At 55.8% G+C, this 23,275-nt stretch overlaps 1 protein-coding gene across 3 annotated transcripts in view; it reads left to right on the plus strand.

Moving 5' to 3' along the window:
- The first annotated feature begins 287 nt into the window (after positions 1-287).
- The window catches only part of LOC116957312 (E3 ubiquitin/ISG15 ligase TRIM25-like), a 31,229-nt gene continuing 8,241 nt past the window's right edge, over positions 288-23,275 (plus strand). For 2 of the 3 annotated variants that reach the window (XM_076055730.1, XM_076055732.1), the window contains exons 1-3: positions 288-1,228; positions 2,145-2,368; positions 20,531-21,892. In XM_076055730.1, coding sequence (XP_075911845.1) covers positions 21,332-21,892 — 561 coding nt within the window. In that variant the 5' untranslated portion in view covers positions 288-1,228; positions 2,145-2,368; positions 20,531-21,331. Of the gene's footprint in view, positions 2,369-20,530; positions 21,893-23,275 lie in introns of all 3 variants that reach the window. The other variant, XM_076055731.1, reaches the window with a different exon arrangement.

The raw sequence follows: 23,275 nt of genomic DNA on the forward strand, positions 1-23,275 counted from the left end.
ACACAGCAGCCTGGCTGCCAGCGGTTCCTTGCTGGGCCACAACATCGCCGGCACCGCGTGGCTTCCTCTCCGCTCTTTACGATCGGCGCTGCTCCCCTCCTGCGTCTCTTGCCTGCCCCCCACGGCCACCACGCGTACTCTTGGTGGCCCGGCTGCCAGCAGTCGCCTGCCGGGCCACGCCAGCGCCGTGCGAATTCCTCACCATCCCACGTGGCCGGATGTGAGCTGGGCTGAGACCCTCTACCTCGTCGTGGCCCGGCTGGAATTGCGCTGCTGCACTGCAGACGTTGTGGACGTCGTCGGCGGTGCGGTGGACTCGACTGCAGTGGCCCCCTTCTCCCTCCTTGCTCCAGCCCATCGCCCACCCCCTTTATCTTCTCAATACAACGATGCCTCATTACTTTTTTCAGCCACCGAAGCTTTCATGCACCCCCCAGCTACGACCAGGCCTATCAAAAGTCCTCCTTATCCATTCCTCTTTTTTTACTGTCATCAAACGTACACGACCACTTTACAATAACCCAAATCTGCATTTCATCCATAATGCTATTTTCGATTTTAGAATTGCTGTAAAACACCTTTGTAAGTATGCTATATAAATCTCATTAAGATTAGATAAGAACCGTGATTGGACCAGATAAACATTCCCCAACTATGTCGATGGAGAGGCCCTTGAATATGGGGAGTATTTCCCTCTTGACAAAACTCATCTTATCCATCCTGCTGTGTGTGAGCGTATGCGAGCGTTATTGTTATGTGCATTGATGCATCGTGGGTTAAGTTTGTCTCCTTTTTGAGCAGATGTGTAGAGTAGGAGTGAGTGACGTCATGTCACGCTTGCCCTCTGGTACGATGACGTCACGGATGGTGACGTCATGCACAGGGGCGGGACGGTGACGTCATATCCCCCTGGGGGATTTAAGCTGGAACCCGTCACGGGTTCAGGGTCGTCTGGAGAGTCCGGGAATGTGAAGGGTGGAAGTCGGGACCCAGGGTAGGGGGAAATTGGCACCAGGCTAGGGTAGGCTGTGGCTGTGCTAGGGAATCCCCAGTACCTTTCCCCTGGGGTGTGGAGTGTAGGCAGTGAGTGTGCAGTACACGCAGTCGTGCGCGAAGAGAGGTCTTTAATAAAACAACTAGCGCAAGCCCCTACACGAAGATCTGCCTCCGAGACATCATTTACGCCTCAACAGATGTACTGTAAGGAAGAAGTGATAGATGTGTCCAGGTACATTACCATCAGCTGTGCCGCTTACATTAACGACAAATAGGCGTTTCCTGGTTCTATCGTAGTAATTTATCCTCAAGATAACGTGTTACTGATCATACATTTTGCAGTGCTAAGGACAATGCTGATGATTATGGACACGGATTGAATGATATAATTTGGAAAATGATGAAATTGATTGTCTCACATGTTTTAATCCAAGTCCACACCTTAGAGACCGAGTTGCACAACCAAATCACTCGAATTCCTGTGACTTAGTCGCCTGCAGCTGCGTTGGCAAAATCTGTGCGAGTCGTTGCACAACAAAAGACGTCTCAGTCACTAAATTGTCTGCCCCCTTTTCTGGTTACCACGACTCCTCACCAGCAATTGGATTGTATCTTTATCACAATTCGGAACTGTGCAGCGCGTGATGATGCGCTACGTTGCTATGATTCGCGAAGGAGATCGATGCTTGAAAGTAGTCTCGTTACATTGTGAGCAACCTGTTGCAGACACGTCCACGTAGAAGCGATTCAGTTGCATACACCCGTGTTGCCAAGTTGCACGCAAATGATTGCTTGGGTGCCGACGTAACTTAACTTACGTCAAGTTGTATTTTTCACAGAGCACATTCGTATCGATTTGAGCAGTTGACGACGTACAGTGTGAAACAAGTTCAACATACATACGTTAATTATTGATCCCATATCCTAACCACGATGCAATACACTGTCCGTGTACAGCCCTTTTGTTAACCCACTGCGGGATGAGGACTGCTGCACGCTGTGTGGGTCGTGGGGATTATTTGACCATGTTTCAGGCTACAGAATAGTCGTGTGGTATCGGTACGGATTTGAGATATTACCTCTGTGCTTAAAGATTGGAACAGTGATGCAAAGTTGTGACGAAATTTGATTTTTTTTTCTTTTTACAGTTCAACGTCGCATATCCGACTCGCTGGGGACTGAATCATTGGTTGTTCTGTGAAAAAGTCGGATGTTATAACGTTTATAGAAACTGCCAGTTGCATTTTTAGGAACAAATATGTTACTCGGCACCAATGAAGTGCAAACTTTTCAAAGTGGGGAAATGTTTTATTGTACTTCAGAGATAAGCAGCTGTATGCTAGACTAAGAAGATGTGACTGCATGTGATAAGGTAAGATTTACAAACACCTTTAGAATGTCATCGTTGCACCCTGCACAGTTACTGCTGAACTGGATGTGGGCAGTTTTGTTAAGGCAGACATTGTAAGAATTATTATAGACCAATTTTTATTCTTTCACAATTACAACAATATTTGAAAAAAATACTTAAAGCACGAATAGACGGCGACCTGTAACTCGCAATCTCCCGCGCAATAAAGAGTCTGGTTTCCATGAGGATTACTGTGCCACCACAGCTATGATGGATGGAAATTATTTTTTCTTCAGTAACCTGCATTAAGGTCACTACTGCTGTGCACTATTCATTGCCTGGTCAAAAGCCTTTGATACTGTTGACCACGATATTCTACTCACACGAAATAGTCAACTAACTTTTTTCAGACAGGAAATAAAATGGTTTCAGAGGTACCTCTCAGACCGTTCTCTATAAGGTACATCGTGGTAACATCTCGTCCAAAAATATTAAAATAACAAATGGCGTTCCACAAGGTTGGGTGGCTACTGTGACGCTGCATACAGATCAGCTACTAATGTAACACTGAACAGACTAAACCCCATTTGACCACCAATTTGACCTCGACGTAAAATCCCATCTTACGTCACCTGATGCAAGTCGAAATCTACATTGGGCCCTGTTCATAAGTAAAATCCTTATTGGCACATCTGTGCTACATTTTGCTAAATCATAAAGCCCGCTGTCAAACCAAAGAAACCTAAGACATCCATTTAATTGCCTGTTAACTATCCCAACAACGAGATTTGAAATACGTGAGAACGACTTTGCCGTTGCAGCACCAACGTTTTGGAAAAACCTTGTTTACTTATTTAACATCATAAATCTTCCTTCAATAAAAGTCCTGAAGCAGAAGAATGTACATTGAGCAGCTGTCGGGGCCGCTGCCCCCCAACTCCTCCGTCGTGATCGAGCTACTGCTTCCCGACTGCTCTGTCGGGTGTGGGCTACCGCCCCCCAATTCCTCGCTCCCCTGTACCCCCGACTTTGCTGCTGCCCGCGTATTCATGATTCAATCAGTAGAACTGACCCCTTTACGCCTACGACGCGCTACGCGGGCTCAGGGGCGGACGTGCTGCGGTGAGCGTGCCCGTGGAGTGAAACCCGGCTCGTGCGCAAACAAAGGAATCACAGCGTGCAGGCTCGCAACTCAACGGGCGCGACGAGTGCACACGCGCGAGTAAAATTACACACCCGTGCGTAAACACAGAAACCACAGCGCGCAGGCTCGCCACACCACGCACTACCCTTTGCACTCACAGAGACAACACGACACGGTTTATACTCTACGGACGATTTATTATCCACGAATAAACAAACTAGACTGTGCATGTCTGTACGGACCAGCAGGACAGGTCTAACCTATCTCTCTACTGCCTGATACTTAATCGGCCTGTCCGCTCTCTATTTTCTCTCAGAATTTCGCCCCTTAGTCTTACCTCTCTTCCTTGTACTTACGGTCCGACCTCGCAGCGATGGAGGTCACGGAAAGATGATGCTGTAAACGGAATCTGGCTGTGCTCTGCCCCGTCTCACGGACGTGCGAGTAACAGTGAGGTGACAGCTCCTCGATCCCTCCCTCCTGTTGATCCCCAGCGAAAACGGCCCCATGCTTCCCCAAAGCGTTCCTTTTTATGCTCCCTTCAAAGCCCTCGCACCACCATCCCGTTGGCCTCTTATCCAATTCGATCACCTCCCCTCTCTGACGCTTCACCCCCCCATTGTTTAACCAAGTGCACCGACTCAATAAGCGAGCCGGTGCCTGCATCATCGCCGCCAATCCGCGGTGCATCACGGGTAGAGACGTTAATCCGTGGTGCATCACGGGTAGAGACGCTAACCCGCGGTGCACCACGGGTAGAGACGCTTAACCCGTGCTGCCCCGCTCCCCACCTGTCTGCTGGTCTGCATGTGTCCTGGGCATCTCCTCACTGCGGTTCTCAGTGAGTTCGCCGTGGTCATTTAATTTTAAGTTAAACCACGGCCCCGCAGTGCCATTTGGCTTGGGGGGGGGGCCTGCCAATTCCCTGACCCTGAGAAACCGTGGAGCACCCCCACGAGGGGGCCTCTCGGGTAAAAACTCAGGGCAGGTGTCCCCCCTCCCCACGAGGCCCCACGTGAGTGTGTGTGTGTGCTTATGTGGGGGGGGGGGGATGGCGGGGAGAGCGCTGTGACGGGAGCCGGGTGGCTTCTCGGTCGCAGCAGCACAGCAACGGCCCCAGTTTCGATGGAGCGGCTTCGCTGTTGTGGCACCACATAGCCCCCCGAGGTGCCAATCCATGTCCTGGGTTGACTGGAGCACTTCGCCTGGGTTGCTCCCACGAGGTAGCGTCGCGGGGTCCGCGGGACTCGTCCAGTCCTCGTGGCCGGCCTCGGGGGGTGGTGGCTCCGTATCCCGGAGTTCCGGCGGCGGTCTCCTCCTCCACTCCAACGGTTTTCCTCAGTCCTTGGCACCTGCGGGCTGGGGAACAAACTCAGAGGCGGTAGGGTTTAAAGGCCGTCATCCCTGTCCCCCCCGGCCCGGGTCGGGGCCCCACGTGCGAGGCTTCCGGAATTTCGGGGTACTTGAACGGTGGGGTCCCCCCCCACTGGATCTGCTCTCCATGGTTTTAGTCGGCGGACGTTGACCACCATCTCCCGGCCCTTCTCCCCTCCCTAAATCAGCACCGTCCAGGGGGAGATCTGCCGTCCCACGGTCCAGGGTTCCCTCCAGTAGGTTGTCAATTTTCCGACCTGCCCGGCCCCGACGCGAGGAGTGTGCAGCCACACATTCGAGTCCGCCCAGAAGAAGGGGGGCTCCATTCGCGGTCGGGCGCTCTGCTCTTGCTGCTGGTGTGCGGCCTCTCCTTGTGGGTAGGCTTGGCTCCGGACCCTGGCAGGGCATAGGGGAGGTGTTTGTCCCAGTCCTGTTGATTGGCGGCCGCCATGCGTTTGAGCTTCGCGGCTAGAGTCTGGTTCATTCGCTCCACCATACCATTTGCCTGGGGGTGGTATGCCATGGTTCGGTCCTTCTGGATTCCGAACTCGTAGCACAGCACCTGGGATAGCTCCGCCTCAAACTCACTACCCTGGTCAGTAATGACTCGTTCGGGGATCCCATATTTAAGCACTTAGTGTTCTACGAATGCCTGGGCGACCACCAGGTCCGTTTTATCGGGGATGGCCACCGCCACGGGGTAGCGCGTGAAATACTCCACTGCCACGAGGATATAACGGTTGCCTCGGTGGGATCGTGGGAATGGTCCCTGTAGGTCGATCCCTACGAGCTGGTTCATCCGACTGACGCGGAACGGCCTAAAGGGTACCTGGTACCGCGCCGGTTTCTGCCCACACTGCTGACAGGCCCGGCAGCCCTGCACCCAGGCAGCCACATCTTGCGCCAATTTAGGCCAGAGATACTGGCGACACAGAGTCTCCCGAGTGCGATGTTCCCCATCATGGCCCCCGAGCGGGTGGTCATGCACCAGCCGTAGCAGCTGGGGCCGCACCTGGGCGGGGACACAGATGCACCCCGGCTGTCCAGCTTCGGTTTGTTCCCTCACCACTCCATTCTCTACACACAACCGAGCATACAAACCACTCCATGGCCCCGGTAGGGTGCCTTTTTTCTCCCGCAGGGCCGCCTCCACCGCCACCAGGTATGGGTCCCGCTGCTGGGTCTGTCTCAACTGCTCGTCATCGAGGCCTGGGAATGCACAGCCGATGTCCTCTTGGATCCGTTTGGTCGGGGTTGAGCGGGCCGTCGGGCCCCAGGGTTTGGGCTCCATGACCGCCGGGTGGTCCATCGGGCCCCTGGCTCCTCCTGCCGGGGTCTCTGTGGCACATACTGCACTTTCTCTCATCGGAGGAGGGTTAGTCTCAGCGTGCTCCTGGGGGCCCGCCACCTGCCGGCAACATCCCCCCGTGAAGCACGGGCAGGCTTCCTCCGTCCTTGTCTCGGCGAACACCGCGGGCCGCCTCGACAAGGCGTCCGCGTTTGCGTGCGTCCGCCCAGCTCGGTACTCAATTAGCAGGTTGTACTCCTGCAACTCCGCCAACCATCGGGCCATCTGCCCCCGCGGTTCCTTGAACGTAAGGAGGAACTGCAGGGCATAATGGTCGGTGCGTACCCGGCATTTCCTGCCGTACAAATACGGTCAGAACTGTTTACACGCGAAGATCACGGCTTACAGTTCTTGATGGGTCACGCAATAATTCAGCTCGGCCCCACTCAGGGTCCGACTGGCGTATGCGATAACCCGCTCCGTCGCACCCTGCACCTGTGACAGCACCGTGCCCAGCCCACTGCTGCAGGCGTCGGTGTCCTAAACAAAATCAGTGGTGAAATCTGGGAAAGCCAGGGTGGGGGTGTGGGTGAGGTGGTCTTTGACGGTGGTGAAGGCCGTCTGGAAGGCCTCCATCCACTGATAGGGGTTCTTAGGGAATGTGAGTTGGGTGAGGGGGTGTAAATCTCGCTGAATCCCTTTACAAATCGACGATAATAGGTGGCGAGCCCCAAGAATGATCTGATCTCCGTCAGGTTCCTTGGCCGTGACCAATCCACTACGGCGCGTACCTTCTCTGGATCGGTGTGCACCCCTGCCTCGCTGACTCAGTGTCCGAGGAATCCCACCTTGCGCTGTGCAAGGTAACACTTACGCGGTTTGAGCTTGAGATGGGCTGCTCGCAGTCGCTGGAATACCTCCCATAGCCTGGACCAGTGCTCAGACAGAGACCTACTGAACACTATCACATCGTCCAGGTAAATTAGGCACTGTTCCCACTGCAAGCCCCGCATCATCAACTCCATCAACCGCTGGAACGTCATGGGCGCGTTAGTGAGTCTGAACGGCAGCACCCGAAACTCACACAGTCCCATCGGGGTGGTAAATGCGGTTTTTGGCCGATTCTCCTCCGCCATCTCCACCTGCCAGTACTCGGACGCCAGATCAAGGGTGGAAAAATACCGCACCCCTGCGAGGCTGTCAAAGGTGTCATCAATGCGGGGTATGGGGAAGGCGTCGCCGAAGGTAACCGCATTTAACTTTCGATAATCGACGCAAAACCGGGTCGATCCATCCTTTTTCGTCACTAGTACAACTGGGGCAGACCAGGGGCTCGCTGAGGGCTGGATTATGTTATCACGGAGCATATCCGTGACTGCTTCTTTGATCTGGGCCCGTTCAGGTGTGCCCACTCGGTATTTGGGGAGTTTGATGGGTCGGGCTGCACCGGTGTCAATTTGGTGCTTAACAAGGTCAGTCCAGCCCACCGCTGAATCGTGCTCACTGAACACGTTGGCGTACTTCTGCAATAACCCGCACAGCTGATCGGCCTCCCCCTTAGGTAAATCTGCCCAAGGCACATGTAACGCCTTGTGCAAGGGGACGACCTCGGCTCGGGGAGTCGGGCCGACTCGCCAGGCCAGGTCCTGGTTGTCCTCGGGGCGACCAGGGTCCTCCGCCCAGAGTGCAAACACCGAGTCGTTAGAGTGGCGCGCGTGCAGGGGGTGTATGGTGGCTACCGTGGCGCGTCGCCATAGCATTGCTGGGGTACTGTGTGGGTTAAATACCCGCATGAACAGTCGGCCCCCGTCTGCGTTGACCAGCGTGGCCGATCCCACAACCCCGTACCGCGCCGCCAACTCCGGGTGAGGAGTTAGCATTACCTCGCCCGATGATCGGTGTGCGGGGTCAGTGGAGGGGGTTGCCACGGGTACCAGCATCTCGGCGAGCGGGCCGATGGTGACGGCCGACACCAGGGTAGCGGCCACGGGTGTGAAGCGAGGGCGATTCAGCTCTTGTCCCAGGAAAGGAATCCGCTCCCCGCTGCTTTCCACTATGGCGCATCGCTGGCGGGGCTGTACGTTGAGTCCTAGTTTCTCCAGGAGGTCCGTACCTGTGTAGTGATTGTAGAATCACTACTGTGTACACACGCACAAGCGTGACGTCACTATGTGGGGGAGCGTCATGACCACGCGGGTCTACACACACGCATGACGTCATCCCGGCTGGAGGCGGGAATGACGTCAGGGCCGGTTCTGGGCTCCGGGAGGCCACGAGGGTGGTGTGAGGCCGTGGCACTCTCTGTGAACCCGGCTGGACACGTGACTGGACCCCAGTGGGGGTTGGGGGCCTAGGGGGCACCTCGGAGGGCACGTGGACAGCAGGGGGGCTTCGAGAGGGTTCTCGAAGAGAGGCGTGGCCGGGGTGGGGCCCGGGCACGCCGAGGCCCATATAAGCAGCCTCCTCACGAGGTTCGAGGCTGCCCGTATCAAGAACGAAGATGCATCGTGAAGACGCCAAGAAGAGTCAAGCCTCCAGTCAGCGGACCTGGCAGTAGCCACCTGGCTGGGTCACGCTAGAGTATTTGAGAAGTATGTGTTAGCTAGAGTAGGTCGGTGGTCACCATCTTATGTGCAGTGTTATATTACTTACCGTTCTAATAAATCAGCGTTGCCTCCCAAGGAGTCGTGTGTGCACCTAATTCGAACTCACTACACCTGCAATACACTCATGGCACAACACACTTGAGATGTAGAATTCCTGGGTGCACGTCTGGTATCCGAGGCAGACCTCGAGGGAGATTCTTCCCAGCAGCCCCATCCCGGCTCCACTCGCCATGTGCAGCACGCGATCCGGGGCATGCAGGCGGCCCACGTCCACCCCGAGCACGCTGCAGTGCGCGGGGGCTCACGAGTGAGGCCACCGCCCCCGTGTCCAGTAGAATCCGGGTGTGCTGCCCATTCACCTGTCCTACCAGCGATGTGGCCCCCGTGATTCCCGCCACCAGCTCCCATAGCCAGTCGCCCGTCCTCACCGCGTCCTTGGGTGTTGTGGTAGGAATCTGTGTGGGGGTCACTCGCTCACCATTACTACTATCGTCGTTTTGTGTCGGGACCACGTCGATTGCACCCCTAGATGGTCCACTCTCTAGGGGGCGTTGGCGTTTAACCCTGGCGCGTTTCTAGCGCGGGCGATCTGAGGGCAGTCTCTCACGAGATGCCCCCAATGGTCGCACAGGTAGCATGCCCAGGGGGCGGTCCCATAGGAGGCCCCCTGCCCATCCCTTCTCCCTCTTCCCATACGCAGCTGCCCAAGGTCGGACTCTAACTGGGACACCCACCCGGCCAGCCCCCCTACTGTGGAGCGTAGCTCCTCCATCTCGGACTGGATGGTTTTCATATTTTTATTCGCTTCCTCATGTACGTGGGTCACCCTGTCACCTACTTGCGTCACCTGGCCGGCTATATCCCTTATGCCCGTCTGTATCCCTGCTACCCGTCCCGGGGTTGTCTCGCGGGGTCCTGGAGGCTCCCTTGCCCGACCCTTTACCGTACTGGCGCGCTCCTCCTCCTCCCTCCTCGTCCCCCCTCCTCCCCCCTCCTTCCTCCTCCCTCCTCCTCCCTCCTCCTCCTCCCTCCTCCTCTCCCCCCCCCCGGGAACAGGCTTGCGATGGCACGCTCTCGTCCCAGCCCTCGAAGATGCGCGCGCTCACTGGCCAGCTCCTCGCACTCGAGTGCGCGCTTGACGAGGCTATTAAAGGGGAGGCTCATACCACTCACTTTAGGCTGCCACCACGCGGTGCGGGCTAAATATCGGAGGATTTTGTCAGCGGCCAGCTCGCCAATCGCCTCTGTTACGAACTCTGGGCGGGCGATCCGTGTTAGCGATCACACGTCTTCAGCGTAATCGCGAAAATCCTCGCCGGGTTGGTGGTGGCGCGCCTCTAAGGCCGTCTTGGCCTGTCTCACATTACGCATGCCAAAACAGGTGGAGTTGGTGCATCAACTCTTCCAACTGGGTTTGGGTGCTTGCGGGTAGTGCCTCGACAAAATCAGCTGTCCGCCCGTCTAGATTAATAGTGAATTGTCGTAACGCCTGCGCGTCTGTCCAACCATTGAGCTCTTTAGCCCCTATGATGTTGCGGGAAAACGCTTTCCATGAAGGGGTCCCTGAGCCTGTAAACACATATCTTATTTTCGTGTGGAGTACCGCATTTCTCTCCCGTGGGGCTGTGGGGGTTTGTACCACGTCTGACACCAAATTGTCGGGGCCGCTGCCCCCCGACTCCTCCGTCGTGATCGAGCTACTGCTCCCCGACTGCTCTGTCGGGTGCGGGCTACCGCCCCCCAATTCCTCGCTCCCCTGTACCCCCGACTTTGCTGCTGCCCGCGTATTCATGATTCAATCAGTAGAACTGACCGCTTTACGCCTACGACGCGCTACGCGGGTTCAGGGGCGGACGTGCTGCGGTGAGCGCGCCCACGGAGTGAAACCCCATCTCGTGCGCAAACAAAGGAATCACAACGTGCAGGCTCGCAACTCAACAGGCGCGATGAGCGCACACGCACGAGTAAAATTACACACCCGTGCGTAAACACAGAAACCACAGCGTGCAGGCTCGCCACACCACGCACTACCCTTCGCACTCACAGAGACAACACGACACGGTTTATACTCTATGGACGATTTATTCTCCACGAATAAACAAACTAGACTGTGCGTGTCAGTACGGACCAGCAGAACAGGTCTAACCTATCTCTCTACTGCCTGATACTTAATCGGCCTGTCCGCTCTCTATTTTCTCTCAGAATTTCGCCCCTTAGTCTTACCTCTCTTCCTTGTACTTACGGTCCGACCTCGCAGCGATGGAGGTCGCGGAAAGATGATGCTCTAAACGGAATCTGGCTGTTCTCTGTCCCGTCTCACGGACGTGCGAGTAACAGTGAGGTGACGGCTCCTCGATCCCTCCCTCCTGTTGATCGCCAGAAAAAACGGCCCCGTGCTTCCCCAAAGCATCGCTTTTTATGCTCCCTTCAAAGCCCTCGCACCACCGTCCCGTTGGCCTCTTATCCAATTCGATCACCTCCCCTCTCTGACTCTCCGCCCCCCCATTGTTTAACCAAGTGCAACGACTCAAAAAGCGAGCCGGTGCCGCATCATCGCCGCCAATCCGCGGTGCATCACGGGTAGAGCCGTTAATCCGTGGTGCATCACGGGTAGAGACGTTAATCCACGGTGCATCATGGGTAGGGACGTTAATCCGCGGTGCATCACGGGTAGAGACGCTTAACCCGTGCTGCCCCTCTCTCCACCTGTCTGCTGGTCTGCGTGTGTCCTGGGCATGTCCTCACTGCAGTTCTCAGTGAGTTCGCCATGGTCATTTAATTTTAAGTTAAGCCACGGCGCCGCAGTGCCATTTGGCCTGGGGGGGGCTGCCAATTCCCTGACCCTGAGAAACCGTGGAGCACCCCCACGAGGGGGCCTCTCGGGTAAAAACTCAGGGCAGGTGTCCCCCCTCCCCACGAGGCCCCACGTGAGTGTGTGTGTGTGCTTATGTGGGGGGGGGGGGATGGCGGGGAGAGCGCTGTGACGGGAGCCGGGTGGCTTCTCGGTCGCAGCAGCACAGCAACGGCCCCAGTTTCGATGGAGCGGCTTCGCTGTTGTGGCACCACATAGCCCCCCGAGGTGCCAATCCATGTCCTGGGTTGACTGGAGCACTTCGCCTGGGTTGCTCCCACGAGGTAGCGTCGCGGGGTCCGCGGGACTCGTCCAGTCCTCGTGGCCGGCCTCGGGGGGTGGTGGCTCCGTATCCCGGAGTTCCGGCGGCGGTCTCCTCCTCCACTCCAACGGTTTTCCTCAGTCCTTGGCACCTGCGGGCTGGGGAACAAACTCAGAGGCGGTAGGGTTTAAAGGCCGTCATCCCTGTCCCCCCCGGCCCGGGTCGGGGCCCCACGTGCGAGGCTTCCGGAATTTCGGGGTACTTGAACGGTGGGGTCCCCCCCCACTGGATCTGCTCTCCATGGTTTTAGTCGGCGGACGTTGACCACCATCTCCCGGCCCTTCTCCCCTCCCTAAATCAGCACCGTCCAGGGGGAGATCTGCCGTCCCACGGTCCAGGGTTCCCTCCAGTAGGTTGTCAATTTTCCGACCTGCCCGGCCCCGACGCGAGGAGTGTGCAGCCACACATTCGAGTCCGCCCAGAAGAAGGGGGGCTCCATTCGCGGTCGGGCGCTCTGCTCTTGCTGCTGGTGTGCGGCCTCTCCTTGTGGGTAGGCTTGGCTCCGGACCCTGGCAGGGCATAGGGGAGGTGTTTGTCCCAGTCCTGTTGATTGGCGGCCGCCATGCGTTTGAGCTTCGCGGCTAGAGTCTGGTTCATTCGCTCCACCATACCATTTGCCTGGGGGTGGTATGCCATGGTTCGGTCCTTCTGGATTCCGAACTCGTAGCACAGCACCTGGGATAGCTCCGCCTCAAACTCACTACCCTGGTCAGTAATGACTCGTTCGGGGATCCCATATTTAAGCACTTAGTGTTCTACGAATGCCTGGGCGACCACCAGGTCCGTTTTATCGGGGATGGCCACCGCCACGGGGTAGCGCGTGAAATACTCCACTGCCACGAGGATATAACGGTTGCCTCGGTGGGATCGTGGGAATGGTCCCTGTAGGTCGATCCCTACGAGCTGGTTCATCCGACTGACGCGGAACGGCCTAAAGGGTACCTGGTACCGCGCCGGTTTCTGCCCACACTGCTGACAGGCCCGGCAGCCCTGCACCCAGGCAGCCACATCTTGCGCCAATTTAGGCCAGAGATACTGGCGACACAGAGTCTCCCGAGTGCGATGTTCCCCATCATGGCCCCCGAGCGGGTGGTCATGCACCAGCCGTAGCAGCTGGGGCCGCACCTGGGCGGGGACACAGATGCACCCCGGCTGTCCAGCTTCGGTTTGTTCCCTCACCACTCCATTCTCTACACACAACCGAGCATACAAACCACTCCATGGCCCCGGTAGGGTGCCTTTTTTCTCCCGCAGGGCCGCCTCCACCGCCACCAGGTATGGGTCCCGCTGCTGGGTCTGTCTCAACTGCTCGTCATCGAGGCCTGGGAATGCACAGCCGATGTCCTCTTGGATCCGTTTGGTCGGGGTTGAGCGGGCCGTCGGGCCCCAGGGTTTGGGCTCCATGACCGCCGGGTGGTCCATCGGGCCCCTGGCTCCTCCTGCCGGGGTCTCTGTGGCACATACTGCACTTTCTCTCATCGGAGGAGGGTTAGTCTCAGCGTGCTCCTGGGGGCCCGCCACCTGCCGGCAACATCCCCCCGTGAAGCACGGGCAGGCTTCCTCCGTCCTTGTCTCGGCGAACACCGCGGGCCGCCTCGACAAGGCGTCCGCGTTTGCGTGCGTCCGCCCAGCTCGGTACTCAATTAGCAGGTTGTACTCCTGCAACTCCGCCAACCATCGGGCCATCTGCCCCCGCGGTTCCTTGAACGTAAGGAGGAACTGCAGGGCATAATGGTCGGTGCGTACCCGGCATTTCCTGCCGTACAAATACGGTCAGAACTGTTTACACGCGAAGATCACGGCTTACAGTTCTTGATGGGTCACGCAATAATTCAGCTCGGCCCCACTCAGGGTCCGACTGGCGTATGCGATAACCCGCTCCGTCGCACCCTGCACCTGTGACAGCACCGTGCCCAGCCCACTGCTGCAGGCGTCGGTGTCCTAAACAAAATCAGTGGTGAAATCTGGGAAAGCCAGGGTGGGGGTGTGGGTGAGGTGGTCTTTGACGGTGGTGAAGGCCGTCTGGAAGGCCTCCATCCACTGATAGGGGTTCTTAGGGAATGTGAGTTGGGTGAGGGGGTGTAAATCTCGCTGAATCCCTTTACAAATCGACGATAATAGGTGGCGAGCCCCAAGAATGATCTGATCTCCGTCAGGTTCCTTGGCCGTGACCAATCCACTACGGCGCGTACCTTCTCTGGATCGGTGTGCACCCCTGCCTCGCTGACTCAGTGTCCGAGGAATCCCACCTTGCGCTGTGCAAGGTAACACTTACGCGGTTTGAGCTTGAGATGGGCTGCTCGCAGTCGCTGGAATACCTCCCATAGCCTGGACCAGTGCTCAGACAGAGACCTACTGAACACTATCACATCGTCCAGGTAAATTAGGCACTGTTCCCACTGCAAGCCCCGCATCATCAACTCCATCAACCGCTGGAACGTCATGGGCGCGTTAGTGAGTCTGAACGGCAGCACCCGAAACTCACACAGTCCCATCGGGGTGGTAAATGCGGTTTTTGGCCGATTCTCCTCCGCCATCTCCACCTGCCAGTACTCGGACGCCAGATCAAGGGTGGAAAAATACCGCACCCCTGCGAGGCTGTCAAAGGTGTCATCAATGCGGGGTATGGGGAAGGCGTCGCCGAAGGTAACCGCATTTAACTTTCGATAATCGACGCAAAACCGGGTCGATCCATCCTTTTTCGTCACTAGTACAACTGGGGCAGACCAGGGGCTCGCTGAGGGCTGGATTATGTTATCACGGAGCATATCCGTGACTGCTTCTTTGATCTGGGCCCGTTCAGGTGTGCCCACTCGGTATTTGGGGAGTTTGATGGGTCGGGCTGCACCGGTGTCAATTTGGTGCTTAACAAGGTCAGTCCAGCCCACCGCTGAATCGTGCTCACTGAACACGTTGGCGTACTTCTGCAATAACCCGCACAGCTGATCGGCCTCCCCCTTAGGTAAATCTGCCCAAGGCACATGTAACGCCTTGTGCAAGGGGACGACCTCGGCTCGGGGAGTCGGGCCGACTCGCCAGGCCAGGTCCTGGTTGTCCTCGGGGCGACCAGGGTCCTCCGCCCAGAGTGCAAACACCGAGTCGTTAGAGTGGCGCGCGTGCAGGGGGTGTATGGTGGCTACCGTGGCGCGTCGCCATAGCATTGCTGGGGTACTGTGTGGGTTAAATACCCGCATGAACAGTCGGCCCCCGTCTGCGTTGACCAGCGTGGCCGATCCCACAACCCCGTACCGCGCCGCCAACTCCGGGTGAGGAGTTAGCATTACCTCGCCCGATGATCGGTGTGCGGGGTCAGTGGAGGGGGTTGCCACGGGTACCAGCATCTCGGCGAGCGGGCCGATGGTGACGGCCGACACCAGGGTAGCGGCCACGGGTGTGAAGCGAGGGCGATTCAGCTCTTGTCCCAGGAAAGGAATCCGCTCCCCGCTGCTTTCCACTATGGCGCATCGCTGGCGGGGCTGTACGTTGAGTCCTAGTTTCTCCAGGAGGTCCGTACCTGTGTAGTGATTGTAGAATCACTACTGTGTACACACGCACAAGCGTGACGTCACTATGTGGGGGAGCGTCATGACCACGCGGGTCTACACACACGCATGACGTCATCCCGGCTGGAGGCGGGAATGACGTCAGGGCCGGTTCTGGGCTCCGGGAGGCCACGAGGGTGGTGTGAGGCCGTGGCACTCTCTGTGAACCCGGCTGGACACGTGACTGGACCCCAGTGGGGGTTGGGGGCCTAGGGGGCACCTCGGAGGGCACGTGGACAGCAGGGGGGCTTCGAGAGGGTTCTCGAAGAGAGGCGTGGCCGGGGTGGGGCCCGGGCACGCCGAGGCCCATATAAGCAGCCTCCTCACGAGGTTCGAGGCTGCCCGTATCAAGAACGAAGATGCATCGTGAAGACGCCAAGAAGAGTCAAGCCTCCAGTCAGCGGACCTGGCAGTAGCCACCTGGCTGGGTCACGCTAGAGTATTTGAGAAGTATGTGTTAGCTAGAGTAGGTCGGTGGTCACCATCTTATGTGCAGTGTTATATTACTTACCGTTCTAATAAATCAGCGTTGCCTCCCAAGGAGTCGTGTGTGCACCTAATTCGAACTCACTACACCTGCAATACACTCATGGCACAACACACTTGAGATGTAGAATTCCTGGGTGCACGTCTGGTATCCGAGGCAGACCTCGAGGGAGATTCTTCCCAGCAGCCCCATCCCGGCTCCACTCGCCATGTGCAGCACGCGATCCGGGGCATGCAGGCGGCCCACGTCCACCCCGAGCACGCTGCAGTGCGCGGGGGCTCACGAGTGAGGCCACCGCCCCCGTGTCCAGTAGAATCCGGGTGTGCTGCCCATTCACCTGTCCTACCAGCGATGTGGCCCCCGTGATTCCCGCCACCAGCTCCCATAGCCAGTCGCCCGTCCTCACCGCGTCCTTGGGTGTTGTGGTAGGAATCTGTGTGGGGGTCACTCGCTCACCATTACTACTATCGTCGTTTTGTGTCGGGACCACGTCGATTGCACCCCTAGATGGTCCACTCTCTAGGGGGCGTTGGCGTTTAACCCTGGCGCGTTTCTAGCGCGGGCGATCTGAGGGCAGTCTCTCACGAGATGCCCCCAATGGTCGCACAGGTAGCATGCCCAGGGGGCGGTCCCATAGGAGGCCCCCTGCCCATCCCTTCTCCCTCTTCCCATACGCAGCTGCCCAAGGTCGGACTCTAACTGGGACACCCACCCGGCCAGCCCCCCTACTGTGGAGCGTAGCTCCTCCATCTCGGACTGGATGGTTTTCATATTTTTATTCGCTTCCTCATGTACGTGGGTCACCCTGTCACCTACTTGCGTCACCTGGCCGGCTATATCCCTTATGCCCGTCTGTATCCCTGCTACCCGTCCCGGGGTTGTCTCGCGGGGTCCTGGAGGCTCCCTTGCCCGACCCTTTACCGTACTGGCGCGCTCCTCCTCCTCCCTCCTCGTCCCCCCTCCTCCCCCCTCCTTCCTCCTCCCTCCTCCTCCCTCCTCCTCCTCCCTCCTCCTCTCCCCCCCCCCGGGAACAGGCTTGCGATGGCACGCTCTCGTCCCAGCCCTCGAAGATGCGCGCGCTCACTGGCCAGCTCCTCGCACTCGAGTGCGCGCTTGACGAGGCTATTAAAGGGGAGGCTCATACCACTCACTTTAGGCTGCCACCACGCGGTGCGGGCTAAATATCGGAGGATTTTGTCAGCGGCCAGCTCGCCAATCGCCTCTGTTACGAACTCTGGGCGGGCGATCCGTGTTAGCGATCACACGTCTTCAGCGTAATCGCGAAAATCCTCGCCGGGTTGGTGGTGGCGCGCCTCTAAGGCCGTCTTGGCCTGTCTCACATTACGCATGCCAAAACAGGTGGAGTTGGTGCATCAACTCTTCCAACTGGGTTTGGGTGCTTGCGGGTAGTGCCTCGACAAAATCAGCTGTCCGCCCGTCTAGATTAATAGTGAATTGTCGTAACGCCTGCGCGTCTGTCCAACCATTGAGCTCTTTAGCCCCTATGATGTTGCGGGAAAACGCTTTCCATGAAGGGGTCCCTGAGCCTGTAAACACATATCTTATTTTCGTGTGGAGTACCGCATTTCTCTCCCGTGGGGCTGTGGGGGTTTGTACCACGTCTGACACCAAATTGTCGGGGCCGCTGCCCCCCGACTCCTCCGTCGTGATCGAGCTACTGCTCCCCGACTGCTCTGTCGGGTGCGGGCTACCGCCCCCCAATTCCTCGCTCCCCTGTACCCCCGACTTTGCTGCTGCCCGCGTATTCATGATTCAATCAGTAGAACTGACCGCTTTACGCCTACGACGCGCTACGCGGGTTCAGGGGCGGACGTGCTGCGGTGAGCGCGCCCACGGAGTGAAACCCCATCTCGTGCGCAAACAAAGGAATCACAACGTGCAGGCTCGCAACTCAACAGGCGCGATGAGCGCACACGCACGAGTAAAATTACACACCCGTGCGTAAACACAGAAACCACAGCGTGCAGGCTCGCCACACCACGCACTACCCTTCGCACTCACAGAGACAACACGACACGGTTTATACTCTATGGACGATTTATTCTCCACGAATAAACAAACTAGACTGTGCGTGTCAGTACGGACCAGCAGAACAGGTCTAACCTATCTCTCTACTGCCTGATACTTAATCGGCCTGTCCGCTCTCTATTTTCTCTCAGAATTTCGCCCCTTAGTCTTACCTCTCTTCCTTGTACTTACGGTCCGACCTCGCAGCGATGGAGGTCGCGGAAAGATGATGCTCTAAACGGAATCTGGCTGTTCTCTGTCCCGTCTCACGGACGTGCGAGTAACAGTGAGGTGACGGCTCCTCGATCCCTCCCTCCTGTTGATCGCCAGAAAAAACGGCCCCGTGCTTCCCCAAAGCATCGCTTTTTATGCTCCCTTCAAAGCCCTCGCACCACCGTCCCGTTGGCCTCTTATCCAATTCGATCACCTCCCCTCTCTGACTCTCCGCCCCCCCATTGTTTAACCAAGTGCAACGACTCAAAAAGCGAGCCGGTGCCGCATCATCGCCGCCAATCCGCGGTGCATCACGGGTAGAGCCGTTAATCCGTGGTGCATCACGGGTAGAGACGTTAATCCACGGTGCATCATGGGTAGGGACGTTAATCCGCGGTGCATCACGGGTAGAGACGCTTAACCCGTGCTGCCCCTCTCTCCACCTGTCTGCTGGTCTGCGTGTGTCCTGGGCATGTCCTCACTGCAGTTCTCAGTGAGTTCGCCATGGTCATTTAATTTTAAGTTAAGCCACGGCGCCGCAGTGCCATTTGGCCTGGGGGGGGCTGCCAATTCCCTGACCCTGAGAAACCGTGGAGCACCCCCACGAGGGGGCCTCTCGGGTAAAAACTCAGGGCAGGTGCCCCCCCTCCCCACGAGGCCCTACGTGAGTGTGTGTGTGTGCTTATGTGGGGGGGGGGGGGGGGATGGCGGGGAGAGCGCTGTGACGGGAGCCGGGTGGCTTCTCGGTCGCAGCAGCACAGCGACGGCCCCGGTTTCGACGGAGCGGCTTTGCCGTTGTGGCACCACACAGCACTACCCATAGGTTCAGCAGCACTGCCCATAGACTCAGCACTGCCCATAGACACAATGCTGCCCAAAGACTCAACACAGCCCATAGTCTCAACACTGTTCATAGACTCTACACTGCCCCTGTACATGAAGCAGCCTCACTTCTTACCCTCTTTCTTTCTCTATAGTAAAGCCTGACCTCTTCTCCATTACCCAATCTCGTTGTCACGGATACAATATTACGTGGTTCACAGTGATGTTCAATGATGGTACAGTATGTGAAGCTGTGTTGGGATGCTGGAGAGACGAGCCTACAAGTCTGACTCGACTGATTCTGGTTCATTTGAAACTGAAATTATCTGGATGTAGCTAGGGGCTGGATGGCCAAAACCCATTGGCACCTTCCAGTATGCAAGGGGGTTGACTGTTAGAGCAGCAACAGCAAAAGAAGCAGCACCAGCGGGAGAAGCAGCACCAATAGCAGTGAGCTGAGCGAGCAAGGCAGCTAGCTCACCCTGGGGTGGAAGCAAAGACCCCAATGCCTGGTGTGAGGATCACAAGGGAGAAAGCAGGACTCAAGATCCAGCATACTATAGGCCTCCTGGACTGATGCCAAAAACCGCGGTGCTGGTTTCCCACTCCCGTGGATTGATTGTGGTACGGTTATTCAGGGATGTCCGCGGATTGTCTACAGTGGATGTGGACAGTGGTGTTGTTTTTGGTGCTGTGTGTGAAATGGTGAAACGCATAACGTCCACCACTACTGAGGCTGTGCGTGTGTCGGGCTTACGCAAAGTCATAGGCGTGAGTGGGTTTAGATAGAACCGTGTGTCTGTGTTGAATTGTGTGTTCTGGGGGTGTCGGGCCGTGTTGGTGGGCCTACACACATCTCACCCTACTGTCTGTAACCTGGCCAAAGCACAGAAGTAAAATTGCTTCACCGCTTAAAATCCTGGTCCATGGGTGTCGCTGCTTATTCCGCATTGTGGAGCCGACCGGCCTGCAAAATAGTTCACCATGGTGGAGGTAATCATGTAGTGATGCTAGAGTTGGTTACACACCGTCACACTCTTCCTCTTCCCTACCCCTACCCTTTCGTGATCTCTAAGTATCCCCTATCGCAGTCACCAATTCCTCAGCCTTTAACACGTCTTTGCCATCCATATCATTGTATTATGTAACCTTTTTATTTAACTATGTTAAGCACATTGAGAAAAGGTATTGCTATAAATATAAAACAAGTTGTTGAGATTAGCACCGCTGTTGACAGACGCAGCGAGCCTCGCCGAGGCAGCACTCGAGCCACCGCTCGACTCGTGGATGGCGACGACACTGCCCTAGAGGTCGCAATCTTCTCATAATGTATCTGTAACTTTCAGCAAAGGGAAATCTGCGTAAATTGTCCTTCAACAAGTAAAGCCTCAATGAGTCACTTTTCAAATATTGTTTTGGGATGTTCAGCCAATTCCTCTTTAAGTTAGTGTTTTTGAATGTGCGAGAAACCCAACCACAATCCTGCAGCAGCTCTTTTCATTTCAGACTGTTGAGGACACCTGCGGTGCCCATGGAGGCCACCTGCTTTGAGTGGTGAGTCCCTGGCGGTGCACCGTGCCAGGCTCATTATTCGTGGCCAATGTTTTGGACAAACTTCATGAACCCTGTGGACCTGTTTTAGACTGAACTTAAGAGTAGAACTTAGACTGGAGGGACTTTTTCAACTGCAACTCCGACGTCCTTTCTGGACTGTCTGGAAAGGACGCACCAGGATTTGTTGGTGCGCAACTGTTCTGATATTCGCGTCTTTAAGGGTCACGATTATTTGGAGCTTGATAGGTGAATTCAACTTTGTTAGAGGACAACCTACGTCATCTCTGCGTGACGGTGGGGCTCATGAGTTTGTGTAATTGGAGGGTAGGTGTTGATTGTGAGAGCAGCTGTGTGGACAACAAGAGGGAATTTTGTTAGGTCCAAGAAGAACCAACCTTCACAGAAGTGTATTGACAATGAGATGAGTTGACAGATTAGTTGAGATGAGGTAAATTGAGATGAGGTGAGCTGAGTCTTTATTTAGCTACTTCTGGCACCGAGACGTCTCTGCCTGGTCAAAAGTCAACACATTACAGGGTGCGCCTCATTATATGCAAATCAAACTAAAAGAGTTTGTACTTTAACCTACCTCACATTTACGTAGCTTGTTCCTAGTCTAGTGTCTCAGATGTCGCCAGAGACTGCCGGAGCTACAGCCATTGACTGTCTGTGCTACAGCCAGCCTGCCTGAGCTACAGCCAGAGACTGCCTGAGCTACAGCCAGCACCTATCTCTGAGTGGAGCCACAGGATCATGGCGAGTGCGGCTTCCAGCGGTAGCGAGGCTCCAGGGGAGTTGACCTGCCCCATCTGCCTGGACGCCTTCAGCTGCCCCTGCACGCTCAGCTGCGGCCACTCGTTCTGCCTCAAGTGCGTGGAGGGCGCCTGGGATGCGGCTGAGTCCTTCTCCTGCCCACAGTGCCGAGTGACCTTCCCTCAGAGGCCCCAGCTGAACAAGAGCGTGACGCTCGCCAACCTGGTGGAGCAGCGCAGTGCTGCAGAGAAAATGGCCACCATGGTCTTGTGTGACTTCTGCAACGATGGCACGACCGCTGCCTCGAAGACCTGCCTCAGGTGTGACATGTCCTACTGTGTGACTCATGTAAAGCCTCATCAGGAGAACCCGAAGTTAAGGAGCCACATTCTGGTGGATCCAGACACGAATCCTGAAGACCGCAAATGCAAGCCACACAGAAAGAGGATCAAGTTTTACTGCCGACAGGACGAGAGCTTGGTCTGCACAACCTGCATCATCGCAGGAGACCACAAGGGTCACGATGTGGCTACGCTGGAGGACGAGCACAAGACGCGGGAGGTGAGACGGTCTGCGTGTGTGAGCAGGAGCCCCTCCTGCGTGAAGTCATCATGTCCCAGTACAAACTGAACAATAATATCCAAATAAATATTATATCATTCCTTTCTCAGCTTTCCATTGTTTCTTCAAATTTTAACAACCTTGATTTATTATAAAGTATGCTGAGGTTGTCAGTGCAGAAATAATACAAAAACATGTCATTATCAATCCTGTTATCTGACAAATGTATAAATGTGCTCTTAGTATATTTTATAAAACTGAAGGACTTTAATTTTCGATTTAAAGCTGTCGTGACTGCAAGGATTCATCTTCTTTGGTTCTTTCGGTAAAGTCACGTAGAATGAGAATAAAATAATAAATTGATAAAATAAAATAGTATAATAAAATAACACAATAATATTTTATTTTATCAATTAATAATTTTATTCTCATTCTACGTGACTTTACCGAAAGAACCAAAGAAGCTGAAGGACTTTAATGCGTACAATGTTTTCTCAAAATGGCGTGGGTACACAGACTGTGGTTTGTATACAAAAAAAGTGGTTTGTGGAATAGAAGAGCATTCCCCAAAATGTAAACGAAATGCGAAACGACTGGGACTGCGTGAGCCGCAGTGCTCACCGCTTGGTAGCCTCGTGCCGGTCTGTCTCAGTTTATCGCCGCACCCTACAGCAGCCACCGGGTCCCTGGACTTGGCGTTCCAGAAATGTCGCTTGATTTTTACGGACCAAGTTATTCGTGAATGCATTTATATTTTCATTAATATTCTCTCTACCGAATTTCTCTGACGCTCAACAGTCACATAGCAGCGGTTCCTTGTGCCATGTAAAACTAAACTAAAACTTTTTTTATTTCACCAAGTGAAGCTCACTGAGCTATGTAGCTCTTTTTCACAGGCAAACGTGGCCACAAATGACAGTGCAACGAAGTGGCTTATCAGATCTAAATATATAGCAGCCAAATGCTCTAAACGCACTTTCAAAAACGTGGACAGAAAAAACTGGAGGACCGAGAGGAAGATCCATGCGACCATGGAGAGAGACATGTAAACTGCATAAACAGGCATCAGGCACGGGTTCGAACCCACATCCTCCTGTATTGCAGGCAAGGCAGATAACATCTCGCCGCTGCGGTGCCCTGTCCACCCACTACTCATATAGCCCCGCCCACGACTCGGATAACCCCGCCCACCACTCGGGTAACTCCCGCTCATTACTCGGGTAGCCCGGCCCACTTCTCCTGTAGCCCCGTCCACTGCTTAGTTAGCCCTGCATACTGCTCAAGTAGCCCCACCCACTACTCAGGTAGCCCCACTCACTCTACAGGTAGCTCTGCCCACTGCTCAGATAGCTCCACTCACTGCTCAGGCAGCCCTACCCATTA

This window comes from Petromyzon marinus, chromosome 72, assembly GCF_048934315.1.
Source record: "Petromyzon marinus isolate PM22_M1 ecotype Great Lakes invasive population chromosome 72, UKy_Petmar_22M1.pri1.0, whole genome shotgun sequence".
Lineage (NCBI taxonomy): Eukaryota > Metazoa > Chordata > Hyperoartia > Petromyzontiformes > Petromyzontidae > Petromyzon > Petromyzon marinus.